Source organism: Mobula hypostoma, chromosome 23, assembly GCF_963921235.1.
Source record: "Mobula hypostoma chromosome 23, sMobHyp1.1, whole genome shotgun sequence".
Lineage (NCBI taxonomy): Eukaryota > Metazoa > Chordata > Chondrichthyes > Myliobatiformes > Myliobatidae > Mobula > Mobula hypostoma.
In genome coordinates, this window is record NC_086119.1 from 3,252,896 (window position 1) to 3,269,358 (window position 16,463).

General features: G+C 54.8%; 2 protein-coding genes across 2 annotated transcripts in view; both read left to right on the plus strand.

Annotated features, from left to right (window-relative positions):
• lrrc75a (leucine rich repeat containing 75A) overlaps window positions 1–5,906 on the plus strand; it is a 50,220-nt gene extending 44,314 nt beyond the window's left edge. Inside the window, exon 4 of the mRNA XM_063031938.1 lies at window positions 4,159–5,906. Coding sequence (XP_062888008.1) covers window positions 4,159–4,714 — 556 coding nt within the window. The 3' untranslated portion in view covers window positions 4,715–5,906. The remainder of the gene's footprint in view (window positions 1–4,158) is intronic.
• A 3,330-nt stretch (window positions 5,907–9,236) lies between these two features.
• LOC134336983 (uncharacterized) overlaps window positions 9,237–16,463 on the plus strand; it is a 29,227-nt gene continuing 22,000 nt past the window's right edge. Inside the window, exon 1 of the mRNA XM_063031727.1 lies at window positions 9,237–9,368. Coding sequence (XP_062887797.1) covers window positions 9,237–9,368 — 132 coding nt within the window. The remainder of the gene's footprint in view (window positions 9,369–16,463) is intronic.

Below are 16,463 nucleotides of genomic sequence, written 5' to 3' on the forward strand. Positions count from 1 at the left end.
GTCCATCTACGTTTTTCAATATTCTATAGATTCCCCGCCCCCTCCCCAGCCATCTTCTGAACTGCAGCGAGTACAGGCCCAGAGCCATCAACGATTCCCCATGAGTTCACACTTTTATTTTTGGGATAACTTTCACTTTAATGCCAGCAAATCCTTTCCTTCGATGATGGACGCAAGACTGCTCCCAATCCTCGAGTACAGTGTGACCGAAGCCTCATAAAAGCCTGAACATCACATCCCTGCTTTTCTATTCAAATCCTCTCAAAATGAAAGCTAACCTTGCATTTGCCTTCCTCACCACCGACTCAACCTGCAAATTCACCTTCCGGGAATCCCAAGTCCCTTTGTGCCTTGGATTTTTAAATTTTCTCCCCGTTTAGAAAGTAGTCTGTGCCTTTATTCCTTCTACCAAAGTGCATGACTGGACACTTCCTGACACTATTCCATCTGGCACTTTGTTGCCCGTTCTCCTAATCTGTCTGAGTCCCTTCCGCAGACTCCCTGTTTCCTCAGAACTACCTGCCCCTCCACCTACCTTCCTATTGTCCACAAAGCCATCAATTCCATCATCAAAATCATTAACGTATAATGTAAAAAGAATTGGTCCCAACACAGACCCCTCTAGAACACCACCAGTCACCGGCAGCCAAGCAGAAAAGGCTCCCTTTGTTCCCAGTCTTTGCCTCCTGCCAACCAGCCACTGGTTTATCCATGCCAGAGTTTTTCCTGTAATACCATGGGCTCTTGCTAAGTTATCTTGTGTGCAGCGTCTTGTCAAAGGCCTTCTGAAAATCCAAATACATATTACCCACTGGTTCTCCCTTGTCTATCCTGTGTGTTATTTCCTCAAAGAATTCCAACAGATTTGTCAGGCAAGATTTTCCCTTGAGGAAATGGAAACCATGCTGACTTTGGCTTATTTTATCGTGTGCCTCAAGTATCCTGAAACCTCATCGTTAATAATCGACTCCATCTTCCCAACCACTGAGGTCATGCTAACTGGCCTATTTCTTCTGTCTCCTTCCCTTCTTGAAGAGTGAAGTGACATCTGCAATCTTCCAAAATCTATTGGTTCTTGAAAGATCATTACTAATGCATCCACAATCTCTTCAGCTACCTCTTTTGGAACCCTGGGTGTAGTCCATGTGTCCAGGTGACTGATCTACCTTCAGACCTTTCAGCTTCCCAAGCACCTTCTCCCTAGTAATAGTAACTGCCTCACTTCTGCCCCCTGACACTCTCAAACTTCTGGCATACTGCCGGTGTCTTCCACAATGAAAGCTGATGCAAAGTACTTATTCAGTTCGTCCATCATTACCAGCTCTCCAGCGTCATTTTCCAGCAGTCCAATATCAACTCTTCTCTCTTTATATATCTGGAAAAGGTTTTTAGTATCCTCTTTGATATTTTTGGCTAGCTTACTTTCATATTTCATCTTTTCCCTCCTTGTGGCTTTCGTTACTTGTCGTCTTTTGTTTTTTTTTAAGTTTACTATCCACTAACTTCCCACTGAATTTTACTTTGTTACATGATAATTTTGGCTTCCCTTGTCTGCCACAGTTGAGTCACCCTGCCTTTGAACACTTCGAGGTGTGTCTATCCTGCACCTTCTGAATTGCTCCCAGAAGTGCAGCCTTTTGTGCTGTGCCATCATCCCTGCTAATGTCTCCTTCCAGTCAACTCTGGCCATCTCCTCTCTTGCGCTTTGTAATTTCCTTTACTCCACCGCAATCTTGATACATCTGGCTTTAGCTTCTCCCTCAACTTCAGGGTTAAATCTGTCATATTATAATCCCTGCCTCCTAAGAGTTCCTTTACCTGAAGCTCCCTTATCTAATCTAGTTCATTACACAACACACAATCCAGAATAGCTGCTCCCTTTGTTGGCTCAAACATGAGCTGCTTTGAAAAGCCATCTCATAGCCATTCTACAAATTCTCTCTCTTGGGATTGAAAATCAGCACTAGTTGATTTTCCCACCCTCCCTGCATACTGAAATCCCTCATGACTATAACATTTCCTCTTTAACATGTATTTTCCATCTCCCATTGTAATTTGTACCCCACATCCTGGCTACTGTTCGAAGGCCTGTATATAACTCACATCAGGGTCTTTTTACTCTAGCAGTTCCTTAACTCTCCCCACAGGGATTCTATGCCTTCTGATCCTATATCATCTCTTTTTAAGGATTTGATATTTTTTTTACCAACAGGGCCACCCCACCCCCTCTGCCTCCTTGTCTGTCCTTTTGATACAAGGTGTATCCTTGAATGTTAAGCTCTCTGCCATGATCTTCCAGCCGTGACTCAGTGATTCCTGCGACGTCATACCTGACGATTTGTAACTGAACTACAAGGTCACCGGCCTTATTCTGTGTACTGTGTGCATTCAACTGTAATACCCTCATCAAAGGTTTCAAAGGTACATTTAATGTCAGAGAAATGTATACAGTATACATCCTGAAATGCTTTTTCTTCACAACTATCCACAAAAACAGTGGAGTGTCCCAAAGAATGAACAACAATTAAATTTTAGAACCCCAAAGCCCCCGTCAGCTCCCCCGTCCCACACGTAAGCAGCAGCAAAGCAATGACCCCCCCCACCAGCAAAAAAGCATCAGCACCCTCTATCAAGCACTCAAGCATGCAGCAAAGCATCAATAAGGACACAGACTTGCAGTACCCCAAAGACTACTCGTTCACCTGGGTTTCGACATACCACAGGCTCTCTCTCTCTCTCTCTCTCTCTCCCTAATATGGAAAAAAGAGGTGTCTCTGTGTCACAGCAAGAGGGGAGACATAACAAACAACTCACTGATTTATGATGTTAAAAGTCCATTGCGTCACTTTTTCCGAGCTCCGTGCCCAAAGTTCTCAGGTCTCTGGGCACGCAGCCAGTAGCCACTTTTGATCTTTCATCTCCCACGACACACCGAGTTCCTGCAGAGACACAGACCTTCGGTCCACCTGTCTCCAGAGCCACGAGATCCCGGAACTCCGAAGGCGAGTTAGTCTCCTAGGTTGCACCCTTGGCATATCGAAAAGCGGCCAGTCATGAAGTCCCGAGAGCAGGTCCCATTCCGGCAAAGAACCGAAGTCAGCATGTATTCGTCACCCTTTTCAGTATTGTCTCCCTGCAGCTCATCTCACTTTCTGCAATTTTGCCCTGTCTGTCTGTCTGAGTCTCACTACACACTGCCTCTGCTCGTAAACCACCTGCCCCATCCTCTGCCCTATTAGTCCAGTTCCCACCCCCCCCCCCCCCCGCCGGCCAAATTAGCTTAAACCCTCTCCAAAAGTTCTAGCAAACCTGCCCGCAAGGATATTGGGAACCCCTCGGGCTCAGGACTAACTCATTCCTTTTGTACAGGTCATACCTTCTAAAGAGGTTCCAATGATCCAGAAATCTGAAGCCCTGACCCCTGCACCAGTTCCTCAGCCACACATCCATCTGCCAAATCATCCTGTTCTTACCCTCACTGGCATGTGGCACAGGCAGCAATCCCGGGATGACCACCCTGGAGGTCCTACTTTTCAGCTTTCTACCTAACTCCCTAAATTCTCACCTCAGGACCAACCCGCTTTTTGTACTTGTATCATTTCTGAATTTGCTCCTCGTTCAGAAAAAGTCTGCACCTTAATTCTTAAAACCAAAGTACATGACTGTACCCTTCCCTACATGATATTCCATCTGCCACTTCTTCACCCATTCTCCTAATCTTGGCCTCCATAGTCATCCATGGCAAGGAATTCCACAGATTCTCCACCCTCCAGTTAAACAAATCCCTCCTCATCTCCATCCAAAGGGACGTCCTTCTGTTTTGAGGCCGTGCCCTCTGGTCCTAGACTTTCTCACTATTGGAGACCTCCTCTCCACGTCCAGTCTATCTACGCCTTCCAATATTCAGTAAAATCACCCTCCCCCATTCTTCTCAACCTCAGTGAGTGCACAACCACAGCCATCAAACGCTCCTATGTTAACCCTTTCATTCCCATGAACCTCTGCAGCCTCTCCAATGGCAGTACACCCTTCCTCAGGAGCCCGAAACTGCCCCGTGCACTCTGACCAACGCCTCTCCAAGCCTCAATGTTGCAACCTTGCCTTTACATTCTGGTCCTCTTGAAAGGAGTGCTAACTTTGTCACCGTTCCTTTCGCAGTCTGAAGGCTGCCCTGTCTGGGAGCCCGCCGAGCACGACTGTGGACTTGTCCGGAATTGCGCTGACCCCGCGAGACCTGCCTCGTGTCATCCTGTACCTGCAGCGCTGCTGGGAGATGGTGTGCACCGTGGAGTTAGGTTTCACCGAGCTGACGGACGAGGGCTTCCTGCAGCTTTTGCCCACCCTGGCCTCGCTGCCCAACCTCTGCACCCTGTCCCTCAACGGCAACAAGCTGACCCGGGCCATCCTGCGCCAGCTGACCGACGCCCTCAAGGACCTCGACAAGTTCCCCAGCATCAGTTGGATCGACCTTGGCAACAACGTGGACATCTACTCGCTGCCTCAGCCCTTCCTGGTTGGCCTGCGGAGGCGTTGCCCCAAGCACGGGAACCTGCCCACCATCTTGGAATTCGCGGAGAGCCAGGGCGGCGAGCCGGCGGCCGAGGGGACGGTGCCAGTCCAGGAGCCTCCGTTGGACGTGGCTGCCAGCGGCGCAGAAAACTCTGAGGAAGAGGGGGCCGCGGGGGAGGCCGGCCACTTGGTGGAACACACGTGACGTGCGCGGGCCTGTGGTGGAATGTCGGCCATTGGGTCTTGGAGGCGTTGGCCCTGTGGCCAGCGCTCTTCTCTGACCAGACTTGTTTTGGGTGTGGCCAGCCTTCCCTGCTGATACACTCCGGGCCACGCTGGCCCCAGTGTCCTCCCTGACTGCGGCCCATCTGCTGTCTGCGCCGGAACTGGGCTCCTTGGGACAATGAAATGATGGGACATGGAGGGGCGAGCCCACACCAGTCTCAGGACAACGACTAGCAGACTCTTTACCCTTGGGGTCTCCATTCCTCCAAGCCCACGTGTGTGTGTGTGTGTGTGTGTGTGTGTGTGTGTGTGTGTGTGTGTCCGTGTCTGTCTGCGTGGTGTTCCCCGTCACGGGGGCTGGCGGGTTTGCCCCTCGGACACCAGCGCCAGCGGTCAGCCGTGCCCTGCTGCCCGAGGTGCCGTGGCGGGCACAGCCCGTGCTGCCTGTGCATCGGTCAGTGTTGGAGTGGCGGACTGGCTCCCTGTGGTCAGACAGCCTCCAGCCCTGGTCATCGAGGCAGCTGGACGGGCGTCACGGTTACTTGTGGTCTGGGGTGGTTTGAGTTGCGAGGGTGCCGGTTCATCGCTGGCCACAGCTGAGGTTTGGTCCGCACCCAAGTGGACAGTTCAGTTGCCCCAACCCTGACCTTCCCAGTGGCCTGGTACGGAACTGCCCCGAACCATTACCCTCAGCCTCTTCGTACAGGATCCACCCCCGAGGCCGCGGCACGTACTCACTCCTCTCCACGGTTTGCCTTGGCACTCTCCTCTGCAGGAGGAGCCGTTCGGCCCTTCCTAACCGTGACAGCCAGCCACTGGTCTGCCCCCCCTCTTGCTTCTGCAGGGCAGGGCAAGGCTTGCATCTCCCCACCCGGCTGTTGGCTGGAGCTTCACCCCTGGGTGCCTCTGACCCATCAGCAGCCCCCCTCCCCCAGCAACCGGAAATGCTGACCGTCGGCAGTCCTGACGAAGGGTCTCCTCCACAGACGCTACCCGACCTGCTGAGTTCCTCCAGCATTTCAGAATCAGGTTTATTATGACCGGCACTTGTTGTGAAACTTGTTAATGTAGCAGCTGCAGTACATTGCAATACATGATAATATAGAAAAAAATAAGCAAATCAATTACAGTAAGTATGTTTATTAAACCGTTAAATTAAAAATAGTGCAAAATCAGAAATTTAACAAAGTAGTGATTCATGGGTTGAATGTCCATTCAGAAATCGGATGGTGGAGAGGAAGAAGCTGTTCCTGAATCGCTGAGAGTGTGCCTACAGGCTCCTGTACCTCCATCCCGATGGTAGCAGTGAGGAAAGGGCATGTCCTGGGTGGTGGGGGTTCTCAATGATGGACACTGCCTTTCTGGGCTGTGTTGCTCTGGACCCCAGGTCCTGTCTGGAGATGCCTGGCCAGCCTCAGCCTCAGTAGCTCTCGGCCAGCACAGAGCGGTCAGTGTGGCTCAGTGCTGGGCACCCTCAGTAGACAAAGGACTTCTCTTTACGGCAATCAGTGAGCCCCTGAGAGGGGGACGAGGCTGGCCATCAGCTCACTGCGAGCACCACTGCGTCTCCCTCACCTCTGCCTCCAGCGAAAGCAGTGGTGGAACTGCCATCCCTGGAGACGTCTGCAGAACCGAAGCCCGCTAGGTGGGGCACCCCGTGCCTCAGGAGTTTGTCTGATGGACGTCTCAATCACTCACCTCTCCGCGTCCAGCTCCAGGCAGATTCCGAAGCAGTTGGGGCTGGTTTCCCCTGCACTGCCTCTGGGCAGAAGCTGCCTTCCGGATTTTGCTGGAGGGTTCCAGGAAAGTCTCAGAGGCTAAGCTGGAGGCAGTCACCCTCTGAACTCAGGATACCTTCACACCATATCACTGGGACAGACCCCGTCACCAAAGGGGGCAAGGCGGTGTTGGGAGTCACAGCTTGAGGGCCAACCTCACTACTGAGTTCCACCGTAACCCCCCCACCATGCTCCCACTCACCTGCATTTTCCTCACCTCCAGGAGAGGAACTCCTCCCTCCCTGGAGCCTACAGGTTCAGGAATCACTGGTACCGAAACAGCCTCGGTATCCAAACCCGATCAGCCCATGACCTACGCACCACACTTCTCTCAGGCCCCTGCTGAACTTGGGCAACACTGTTACAGTACCAGCAACCCTGATGAAGGGGTTTCACTCTGTGTCTGACCCCGGGAGTGTGTGATGGGACCGTGCAGAGGGAGTTTCACTCTGTGTCTGACCCCGGGAGTGTGTGATGGGACCGTGCAGAGGGAGATTCACTCTGTGTCTGACCCCGGGAGTGTGTGATGGGACCGTGCAGAGGGAGTTTCACTTTGTCTGACCCCGGGAGTGTGTGATGGGACCGTGCAGAGGGAGTTTCACTTTGTCTGACCCCGGGAGTGTGTGATGGGACCGTGCAGAGGGAGTTTCACTTTGTCTGACCCCGGGAGTGTGTGATGGGACGGTGTGGAGTGAGTTTCACTCTGTCTGACCCCGCGAGTGTGTGATGGAACAGTGTGGAGGGAGTTTCACTCTGTGTCTGACCCCGGGAGTGTGTGATGGGACGGTGTGGAGCGAGTTTCACTCTGTCTGACCCCGGGAGTGTGTGATGGAACAGTGTGGAGGGAGTTTCACTCTGTGTCTGACCCCGGGAGTGTGTGATGGGACGGTGTGGAGAGAGTTTCACTCTGTGTCTGACCCCGGGAGTGTGTAATGGGACGGTGTGGAGGGAGCTTCACTCCGTGTCTGACCCCGGGAGTGTGTGACGGGACGGTGTGGAGGGAGATTCACTCTGTGTCAGACCCCAGGAGTGTGTGATGAGACAGTGTGGAGTGACCTTCACTCTGTGTCTGACCCCGGGAGTGTGTGATGGGATGGTGTGGAGGGAGTTTCACTTTGTCTGACCCCGGGAGTGTGTGATGGGACGGTGTGGAGCGAGTTTCACTCTGTCTGACCCCGGGAGTGTGTGATGGAACGGTGTGGAGGGAGTTTCACTCTGTGTCTGACCTCGTGAGTGTGTGATGGGACCGTGCAGAGGGAGTTTCACTTTGTCTGACCCCGGGAGTGTGTGATGGGACGGTGTGGAGAGAGTTTCACTCTGTGTCTGACCCCGGGAGTGTGTAATGGGACGGTGTGGAGGGAGCTTCACTCTGTGTCTGACCCCGGGAGTGTGTGACGGGACGGTGTGGAGGGAGCTTCACTCCGTGTCTGACCCCGGGAGTGTGTGATGGGACGGTGTGGAGGGAGATTCACTCTGTGTCAGACCCCAGGAGTGTGTGATGAGACAGTGTGGAGTGACCTTCACTCTGTGTCTGACCCCGGGAGTGTGTGATGGGATGGTGTGGGGGGAGTTTCACTCTGTGTCTGACCCTGTGAGTGTGTGATGGGACGGTGTGGAGGGAGATTCACTCTGTGTCAGACCCCGTGAGTGTGTGATGGGATGGTGTGGAGAGAGCTTCACTCTGTGTCTGACCTCGCGAGTGTGTGATGGGACACTGTTACAGAACCAGCAGCCCTGGTTCAACTCCAGTTACTGTCTGTAAAAAGTCTCAATTCTCCCGGTGACCATGTGGGTTTCCTCCCGGGGCCCCGGTTTTCTCCCACAGTCCAAAGACGAACAGATCACGTGGGATGGCTCTGGTGCAGTGGACCGGAAGGGCCAGTCACTGCTCTGAATCTCTAAATTAAAAAAAACACAAATAATTTAAAAATCTTAATGGCATGCAGGCTCCTCGGCGCACGGCCGGAACCTGGCCTCAGTCGGCGCCTCCTCGCCTTCCCCCGCGCCGCGCGGTTCCCTCGCCTCAGCCTTGTGGGTCTGAGGTTACAAAGCCGGGGTCTGTGCTCCGGAATTTGTGACAAGTCCTCTCGAACGGGCCCCGCGGGCGGTCGGGGCTCGAGTACGCAGGAGAGGTGTGCGCGTCGAAGCGATCATTGAGCCGAGCTCCGACACCCTCCGGCCGGAGAGGCTGGCGTGACGGGCTGAAGGTTCCTCAACATCAGGCTGGATGGGGGTGATGCGGCCCACCAGGGTGAGAAGGTGATCTGACCCGGGTGGGGAACCACCGGCTGAAGTTGTGATTCCGCTTTATCTCAGCGAGGACAGCGCCATTATTTCCACGCAATGCTTGTGCGAGGGTGCGGGGGCATTTAACCCTGCGGTCAAAGTGCATTTTGAACTGTCCCGTAACCGCACGGGTATCGTCCTTGCAGGCAGATTCCCGTCTCTGTCTGTGAGGAGTTTGCACGTTCTCCCCGTCACTCCGGGTTCCTTCCACATTCCGAAGATGTACCGGTTGGGTTATTGCGTCGTGAGCGAGCACTGTTGCGCAAGGAGCGCGCCGACACTTGCGAGCTGCCCCCGGCACAATCCGCGCGAACGACGCGTTTCACCGTGTTTTCGATGTGCGTGGCTGATCTTTATCATTAGTCACCCGGGACTCTGACCGGACACGGTAACAACGCACGAAATAGGGAAAACTGCTGCTGATATCCGAGCAGCGAAATGGAAGCGAGCACGCCTCCTGTACATGGCGTAATCCCGTTGTGTGTGCAGACCCAGTCGGTCCCGTCCTGCGAGGAGTGGAACACATTGCTGGCAGTCCCTAGCCAGCCCTTGTTGTTTACGCAGGGAGACGTAATGAAATTTTTCACTGTTGCGGTATTGGGAAACTAGCACACTGTTAACGGTATTTTTCTCTGGCGTGACTCCGCGTGGAAAGGCCCCGTAAATCCCGATAAATCCCCAGGCCACGAAAAGCCAAGATATTGCAAGGCAACTCCGACACCCGCCACCGACTGGTAGGGCAGGAGGGAGCGGTTTGTTCTGATGTCAGTGGGTAACAGACGGTGACTCTCTCCCCCGGGAGGAGAACAGCTCTCTGGCAAATTGCAAACAGCTGCCGCAAGAACACAAAATACTCTGCAGATACTGGGGTCAAAGCAACACTCACAACACGCCGGAGGAACTCAGCGGGTCGGGCAGCATCTGTGGAAAAGATCAGTCAACGTTTCAGGCTGGAACCCTTCGTCAGGACTGAAGAGGGAAGGGGCAGAGGCCCTATAAAGAAGGTGGGGAGAGGGTGGGAAGGAGAAGGCTGGTAGGTTCCAGGTGAAAAACCAGTAAGGGGAAAGATAAAGGGGTGGGGGAGGGGAGGCAGGGAGGTGATAGGCAGGAAAGGTGAAGAAAGAATAGGGGAAAACACAATGGGTAGTAGAAGGAGGCGGAAACATGAGGGAGGTGGTAGGCAGCTGGGGGAGGGGGCAGAGTGACATAGGGATAGGGGAAGGGAGGGGGAGGAAATTACCAGAAGTTGGAGAATTCTATGTTCATACCAAGGGGCTGGAGACTTCCTAGACGGTATATGAGGTGTTGCTCCTCCAACCTGAGTTTAGCCTCATCAGAGGATGCCATGTATGGACATATCTCAATGGGAATAGGAAGCAGAGTTGAAGTGGGTGGCTACTGGGAGATCCTGTCTGTTCTGGCGGACGGAGCGGAGGTGCTCGACGAAGCAGTCCCCCAATCTGCGTTGGGGTTCACCTGCTTCCCCTCCCCGACCCCTTTATCTTTCCCCTTACTGGTTTTTCACCTGGAACCTACCAGCCTTCTCCTTCCCACCCTCCCCCCACCTTCTTTATAGGGCCTCTGCCCCTTCCCTCTACAGTCCTGACGAAGGGTTCCAGCCCGAAACGTTGACCGATCGTTACCACGGATGCTGCCCGGCCTGCTGAGTTCCTCCAGCGTGTTGCGAGCTGCTGCAAGAAAACTCGCCGTCAGCAGTGGCCAACAAACACAGTGAAAAATTCCCACACTGAAACATCCACACTCGTACAGGACAAGCACATCCATCAGTTTCCCTTTTTCTCCAAGCTCAGGATGACAGACATTTGTGCTCTCTGTCTGACCCCGGGAGTGTGTGATAGTACGGTGTGGAGGGAGATTCACTCTGTGTCTGACCCCGGGAGTGTGTGATGGGACAGTGTGGAGGGAGTTTCACTCTCTGTCTGACCCTGGGAGTGTGTGATGGGATGGTGTGGAGGGAGCTTCACTCTGTGTCTGACCCCGGGACAGTGTGATGGGATGTTGTGGAGGGAGCTTCACTCTCTGTCTCACCCCGGGAGTGTGTGATGGGATGGTGTGGAGGGAGTTTCACCCTGTGTCTGACCCCGGGAGTGTGTGATGGGACGGTGTGGAGGGAGATTCACTCTGTATCTGACCCCGGGAGTGTGTGATGGGACGGTGTGGAGGGAGATTCACTCTGTGTCAGACCCCGGGAGTGTGTGATGGGACAGTGAGGAGGGAGATTCACTCTGTGTCACACCCCGGGAGTGTGTGATGGGACAGTGTGGAGGGAGTTTCACTCTGTGACCCCGGGAGTGTGTGATGGGACAGTGAGGAGGGAGATTCACTCTGTGTCAGACCCCGGGAGTGTGTGATGGGACAGTGTGGAGGGAGATTCACTCTGTATCTGACCCTAGGAGTGTGTGATGGGACAGTGAGGAGGGAGTTTCACTCTGTGTCTGACCCCGGGATTGTGTGATAGGACGGTGTGGAGGGAGCTTTACCCTGTGTCTGACCCCGGGAGTGTGTGATGGGACGGTGTGGAGGGAGCTTCACCCTGGTCTGACCCCGGGAATGTGTGATGGGATGGTGTGGAGGGAGTTTCACTCTTGTGTCTGACCCCGGGAGTGTGTGATGGGACAGTGTGGAGGGAGTTTCACTCTGTGTCTGACCCCGGGAGTGTGTGATGGGACGGTGTGGAGGGAGTTTCACTCTGTGTCAGACCCCGGGAGTGTGTGATGGGACGGTGTGGAGGGAGTTTCACTCTGTGTCTGACCCCGGGAGTGTATGATGGGACGGTGTGGAGGGAGTTTCACTCTGTGTCTGACCCCGGGAGTGTGTGATGGGACAGTGTGGAGGGAGTTTCACTCTGTGTCTGACCCCGGGAGTGTGTGATGGGACAGTGTGGAGGGAGTTTCACTCTGTGTCTGACCCCGGGAGTGTGTGATGGGACAGTGAGGAGGGAGATTCACTCTGTGTCAGACCCCGGGAGTGTGTGATGCGACAGTGTGGAGGGAGTTTCACTCTGTGTCTGACCCCGGGAGTGTGTGATGGGACAGTGAGGAGGGAGATACACTCTGTGTCAGACCCCGGGAGTGTGTGATGGGACGGTGTGGAGGGAGTGTCACTCTGTGTCTGACCCTGGGAGTGTGTGATGGGACAGTGAGGAGGGAGCTTCACCCTGTGTCTGACCCCGGGAATGTGTGATGGGACAGTGAGGAGGGAGTTTCACTCTATGTCTGACCCCGGGAGTGTGTGATGGGACGGTGTGGAGGCAGCTTCACCCTGTATCAGACCCCGGGAGTGTGTGATGGGACAGTGTGGAGAGAGTTTCACCGTGTATCAGACCCCGGGAGTGTGTGATGGGACAGTGAGGAGGGAGTTTCACTCTGTGTCTGACTCCGGGAGTGTGTGATGGGACGTTGGGGAGGGAGCTTCACTCTGTGTCTGATTCCGGGAGTGTGTGATGGGACAGTGTGGAGGGAGTTTCACTCTGTGTCTGACCCCGGGAGTGTGTGATGGGACAGTGTGGAGGGAGTTTCACTCTGTGTCTGACCCCGGGAGTGTGTGATGGGACAGTGAGGAGGGAGTTTCACCCTGTGTCTGACCCCGGGAGTGTGTGATGGGACGGTGTGGAGGGAGATTCACTCTGTGTTAGACCCCGGGAGTGTGTGATGGGACGGTGTGGAGGGAGTTTCACTCTGTGTCTGACCCCAGGAGTGTGTGTTGGAACGGTGTGGAGGGAGTTTCACTCTGTGTCTGACCCCGGGAGTGTGTGATGGGACAGTGTGGAGGGAGTTTCACTCTGTGTCTGACCCCGGGAGTGTGTGATGGGACAGTGTGGAGGGAGTTTCACTATGTGTCTGACCCCGGGAGTGTGTGATGGGACAGTGAGGAGGGAGATTCACTCTGTGTCAGACCCCGGGAGTGTGTGATGGGACGGTGTGGAGGGAGCTTCACACTGTGTCTGACCCAGGGAGTGTGTGATGGGACAGTGTGGAGGGAGTTTCACTCTGTGTCTGACCCCGGGAGTGTGTGATGGGACAGTGTGGAGGGAGTTTCACTCTGTGTCTGACCCCGGGAGTGTGTGATGGGACAGTGAGGAGGGAGATTCACTCTGTGTCAGACCCCGGGAGTGTGTGATGGGACGGTGTGGAGGGAGCTTCACACTGTGTCTGACCCCGGGAGTGTGTGTTGGGACAGTGTGGAGGGAGTTTCACTCTGTGTCTGACCCCGGGAGTGTGTGATGGGACAGTGAGGAGGGAGATTCACTCTGTGTCAGACCCCGGGAGTGTGTGATGGGACGGTGTGGAGGGAGCTTCACACTGTGTCTGACCCCGGGAGTGTGTGTTGGGACAGTGTGGAGGGAGTTTCACCCTGTGTCTGACCCCAGGAGTGTGTGATGGGACAGTGTGGAGGGAGTTTCACTCTGTGTCAGACCCCGGGAGTGTGTGATGGGACGGTGTGGAGGGAGCTTCACACTGTGTCTGACCCCGGGAGTGTGTGATGGGACAGTGTGGAGGGAGTTTCACTCTGTGTCAGACCCCGGGAGTGTGTGATGGGACCGTGACAAGGGGAGCTTCGCTCTGTGTCTGACTCTGGGAGTGTGTGATGGGACAGTGTGGAGGGAGCTTCACTCTGTGTCTAACCCCGGGAGTGTGTGATGGGACAGTGTGGAGGGAGTTTCACTCTGTGTCAGACCCCGGGAGTGTGTGGTGGGACGGTGTGGAGGGAGTTTCACACTGTGTCTGACCCCGGGAGTGTGTGATGGGACGGTGTCGAGGGAGCTTCACACTGTGTCTGACCCCGGGAGTGTGTGATGGGACAGTGTGGAGGGAGTTTCACTCTGTGTCTGACCCCGGGAGTGTGTGATGGGACCGTGAGGAGGGAGTTTCACCCTGTGTCAGACCCCGGGAGTGTGTGATGGGACAGTGTGGAGGGAGTTTCACCCTGTGTCTGACCCCGGGAGTTTGTGATGGGACAGTGAGGAGGGAGATTCACTCTGTGTCAGACCCCGGGAGTGTGTGATGGGACGGTGTGGAGGGAGCTTCACACTGTGTCTGACCCCGGGAGTGTGTGTTGGGACAGTGTGGAGGGAGTTTCACCCTGTGTCTGACCCTGGGAGTGTGTGATGGGACCGTGACAAGGGGAGCTTCGCTCTGTGTCTGACTCTGGGAGTGTGTGATGGGACAGTGTGGAGGGAGCTTCACTCTGTGTCTAACCCCGGGAGTGTGTGATGGGACAGTGTGGAGGGAGTTTCACTCTGTGTCTAACCCCGGGAGTGTGTGATGGGACAGTGTGGAGGGAGTTTCACTCTCTGTCTGACCCTGGGAGTGTGTGATGGGATGGTGTGGAGGGAGCTTCACTCTGTGTCTGACCCCGGGACAGTGTGATGGGATGTTGTGGAGGGAGCTTCACTCTCTGTCTCACCCCGGGAGTGTGTGATGGGATGGTGTGGAGGGAGTTTCACCCTGTGTCTGACCCCGGGAGTGTGTGATGGGACGGTGTGGAGGGAGATTCACTCTGTATCTGACCCCGGGAGTGTGTGATGGGACGGTGTGGAGGGAGATTCACTCTGTGTCAGACCCCGGGAGTGTGTGATGGGACAGTGAGGAGGGAGATTCACTCTGTGTCACACCCCGGGAGTGTGTGATGGGACAGTGTGGAGGGAGTTTCACTCTGTGACCCCGGGAGTGTGTGATGGGACAGTGTGGAGGGAGATTCACTCTGTGTCAGACCCCGGGAGTGTGTGATGGGAGTGTGGAGGGAGATTCACTCGTGTATCTGACCCTAGGAGTGTGTGATGGGACAGTGTGGAGGGAGTTTCACTCTGTGTCTGACCCCGGGATTGTGTGATGGGACGGTGTGGAGGGAGATTCACTCTGTGTCTGACCCCGGGAGTGTGTGATGGGACGGTGTGGAGGGAGCTTCACTCTGGTCTGACCCCGGGAATGTGTGATGGGATGGTGTGGAGGGAGTTTCACTCTTGTGTCTGACCCCGGGAGTGTGTGATGGGACAGTGTGGAGGGAGTTTCACTCTGTGTCTGACCCCGGGAGTGTGTGATGGGACGGTGTGGAGGGAGTTTCACTCTGTGTCAGACCCCGGGAGTGTGTGATGGGACGGTGTGGAGGGAGTTTCACTCTGTGTCTGACCCCGGGAGTGTATGATGGGACGGTGTGGAGGGAGTTTCACTCTGTGTCTGACCCCGGGAGTGTGTGATGGGACAGTGTGGAGGGAGTTTCACTCTGTGTCTGACCCCGGGCGTGTGTGATGGGACAGTGTGGAGGGAGTTTCACTCTGTGTCTGACCCCGGGAGTGTGTGATGGGACAGTGAGGAGGGAGATTCACTCTGTGTCAGACCCCGGGAGTGTGTGATGCGACAGTGTGGAGGGAGTTTCACTCTGTGTCTGACCCCGGGAGTGTGTGATGGGACAGTGAGGAGGGAGATACACTCTGTGTCAGACCCCGGGAGTGTGTGATGGGACGGTGTGGAGGGAGTTCACTCTGTGTCTGACCCTGGGAGTGTGTGATGGGACAGTGAGGAGGGAGCTTCACCCTGTGTCTGACCCCGGGAATGTGTGATGGGACAGTGAGGAGGGAGTTTCACTCTATGTCTGACCCCGGGAGTGTGTGATGGGACGGTGTGGAGGCAGCTTCACCCTGTATCAGACCCCGGGAGTGTGTGATGGGACAGTGTGGAGAGAGTTTCACTCGTGTATCTGACCCCGGGAGTGTGTGATGGGACGGTGTGGAGGGAGTTTCACTCTGTGTCTGACTCCCGGGAGTGTGTGATGGGACGTTGGGGAGGGAGCTTCACTCTGTGTCTGATTCCGGGAGTGTGTGATGGGACAGTGTGGAGGGAGTTTCACTCTGTGTCTGACCCCGGGAGTGTGTGATGGGACAGTGTGGAGGGAGATTCACTCTGTGTCTGACCCCGGGAGTGTGTGATGGGACAGTGAGGAGGGAGTTTCACCCTGTGTCTGACCCCGGGAGTGTGTGATGGGACGGTGTGGAGGGAGATTCACTCTGTGTTAGACCCCGGGAGTGTGTGATGGGACGGTGTGGAGGGAGTTTCACTCTGTGTCTGACCCCAGGAGTGTGTGTTGGAACGGTGTGGAGGGAGTTTCACTCTGTGTCTGACCCCGGGAGTGTGTGATGGGACAGTGTGGAGGGAGTTTCACTCTGTGTCTGACCCCGGGAGTGTGTGATGGGACAGTGTGGAGGGAGTTTCACTATGTGTCTGACCCCGGGAGTGTGTGATGGGACAGTGAGGAGGGAGATTCACTCTGTGTCAGACCCCGGGAGTGTGTGATGGGACGGTGTGGAGGGAGCTTCACACTGTGTCTGACCCATTTTTTTTTTTTTACAAAATTCTTTATTACAAATGTCGGTGCTATACAATATTTACAAACCCAGTGACTAACATATTTACTACACTACATACAGACAATACATCTTAAACCAATATATTGCCATCCTCATCAATGATGGCATTTACACCCCGCGGAGCCCAACGGTCCCGGAACACCTCTACGGTCGCCGTGGACTGTGCGTATTCCTTTTCAATGTTCACCCGGGCACGAACATACCCCCTAAACATAGCCAGGCAGTCCGCCCGGGGAGAACCTCCTGCCACCCTTTTCCAGGAGCCACGGATGGCAATTTTC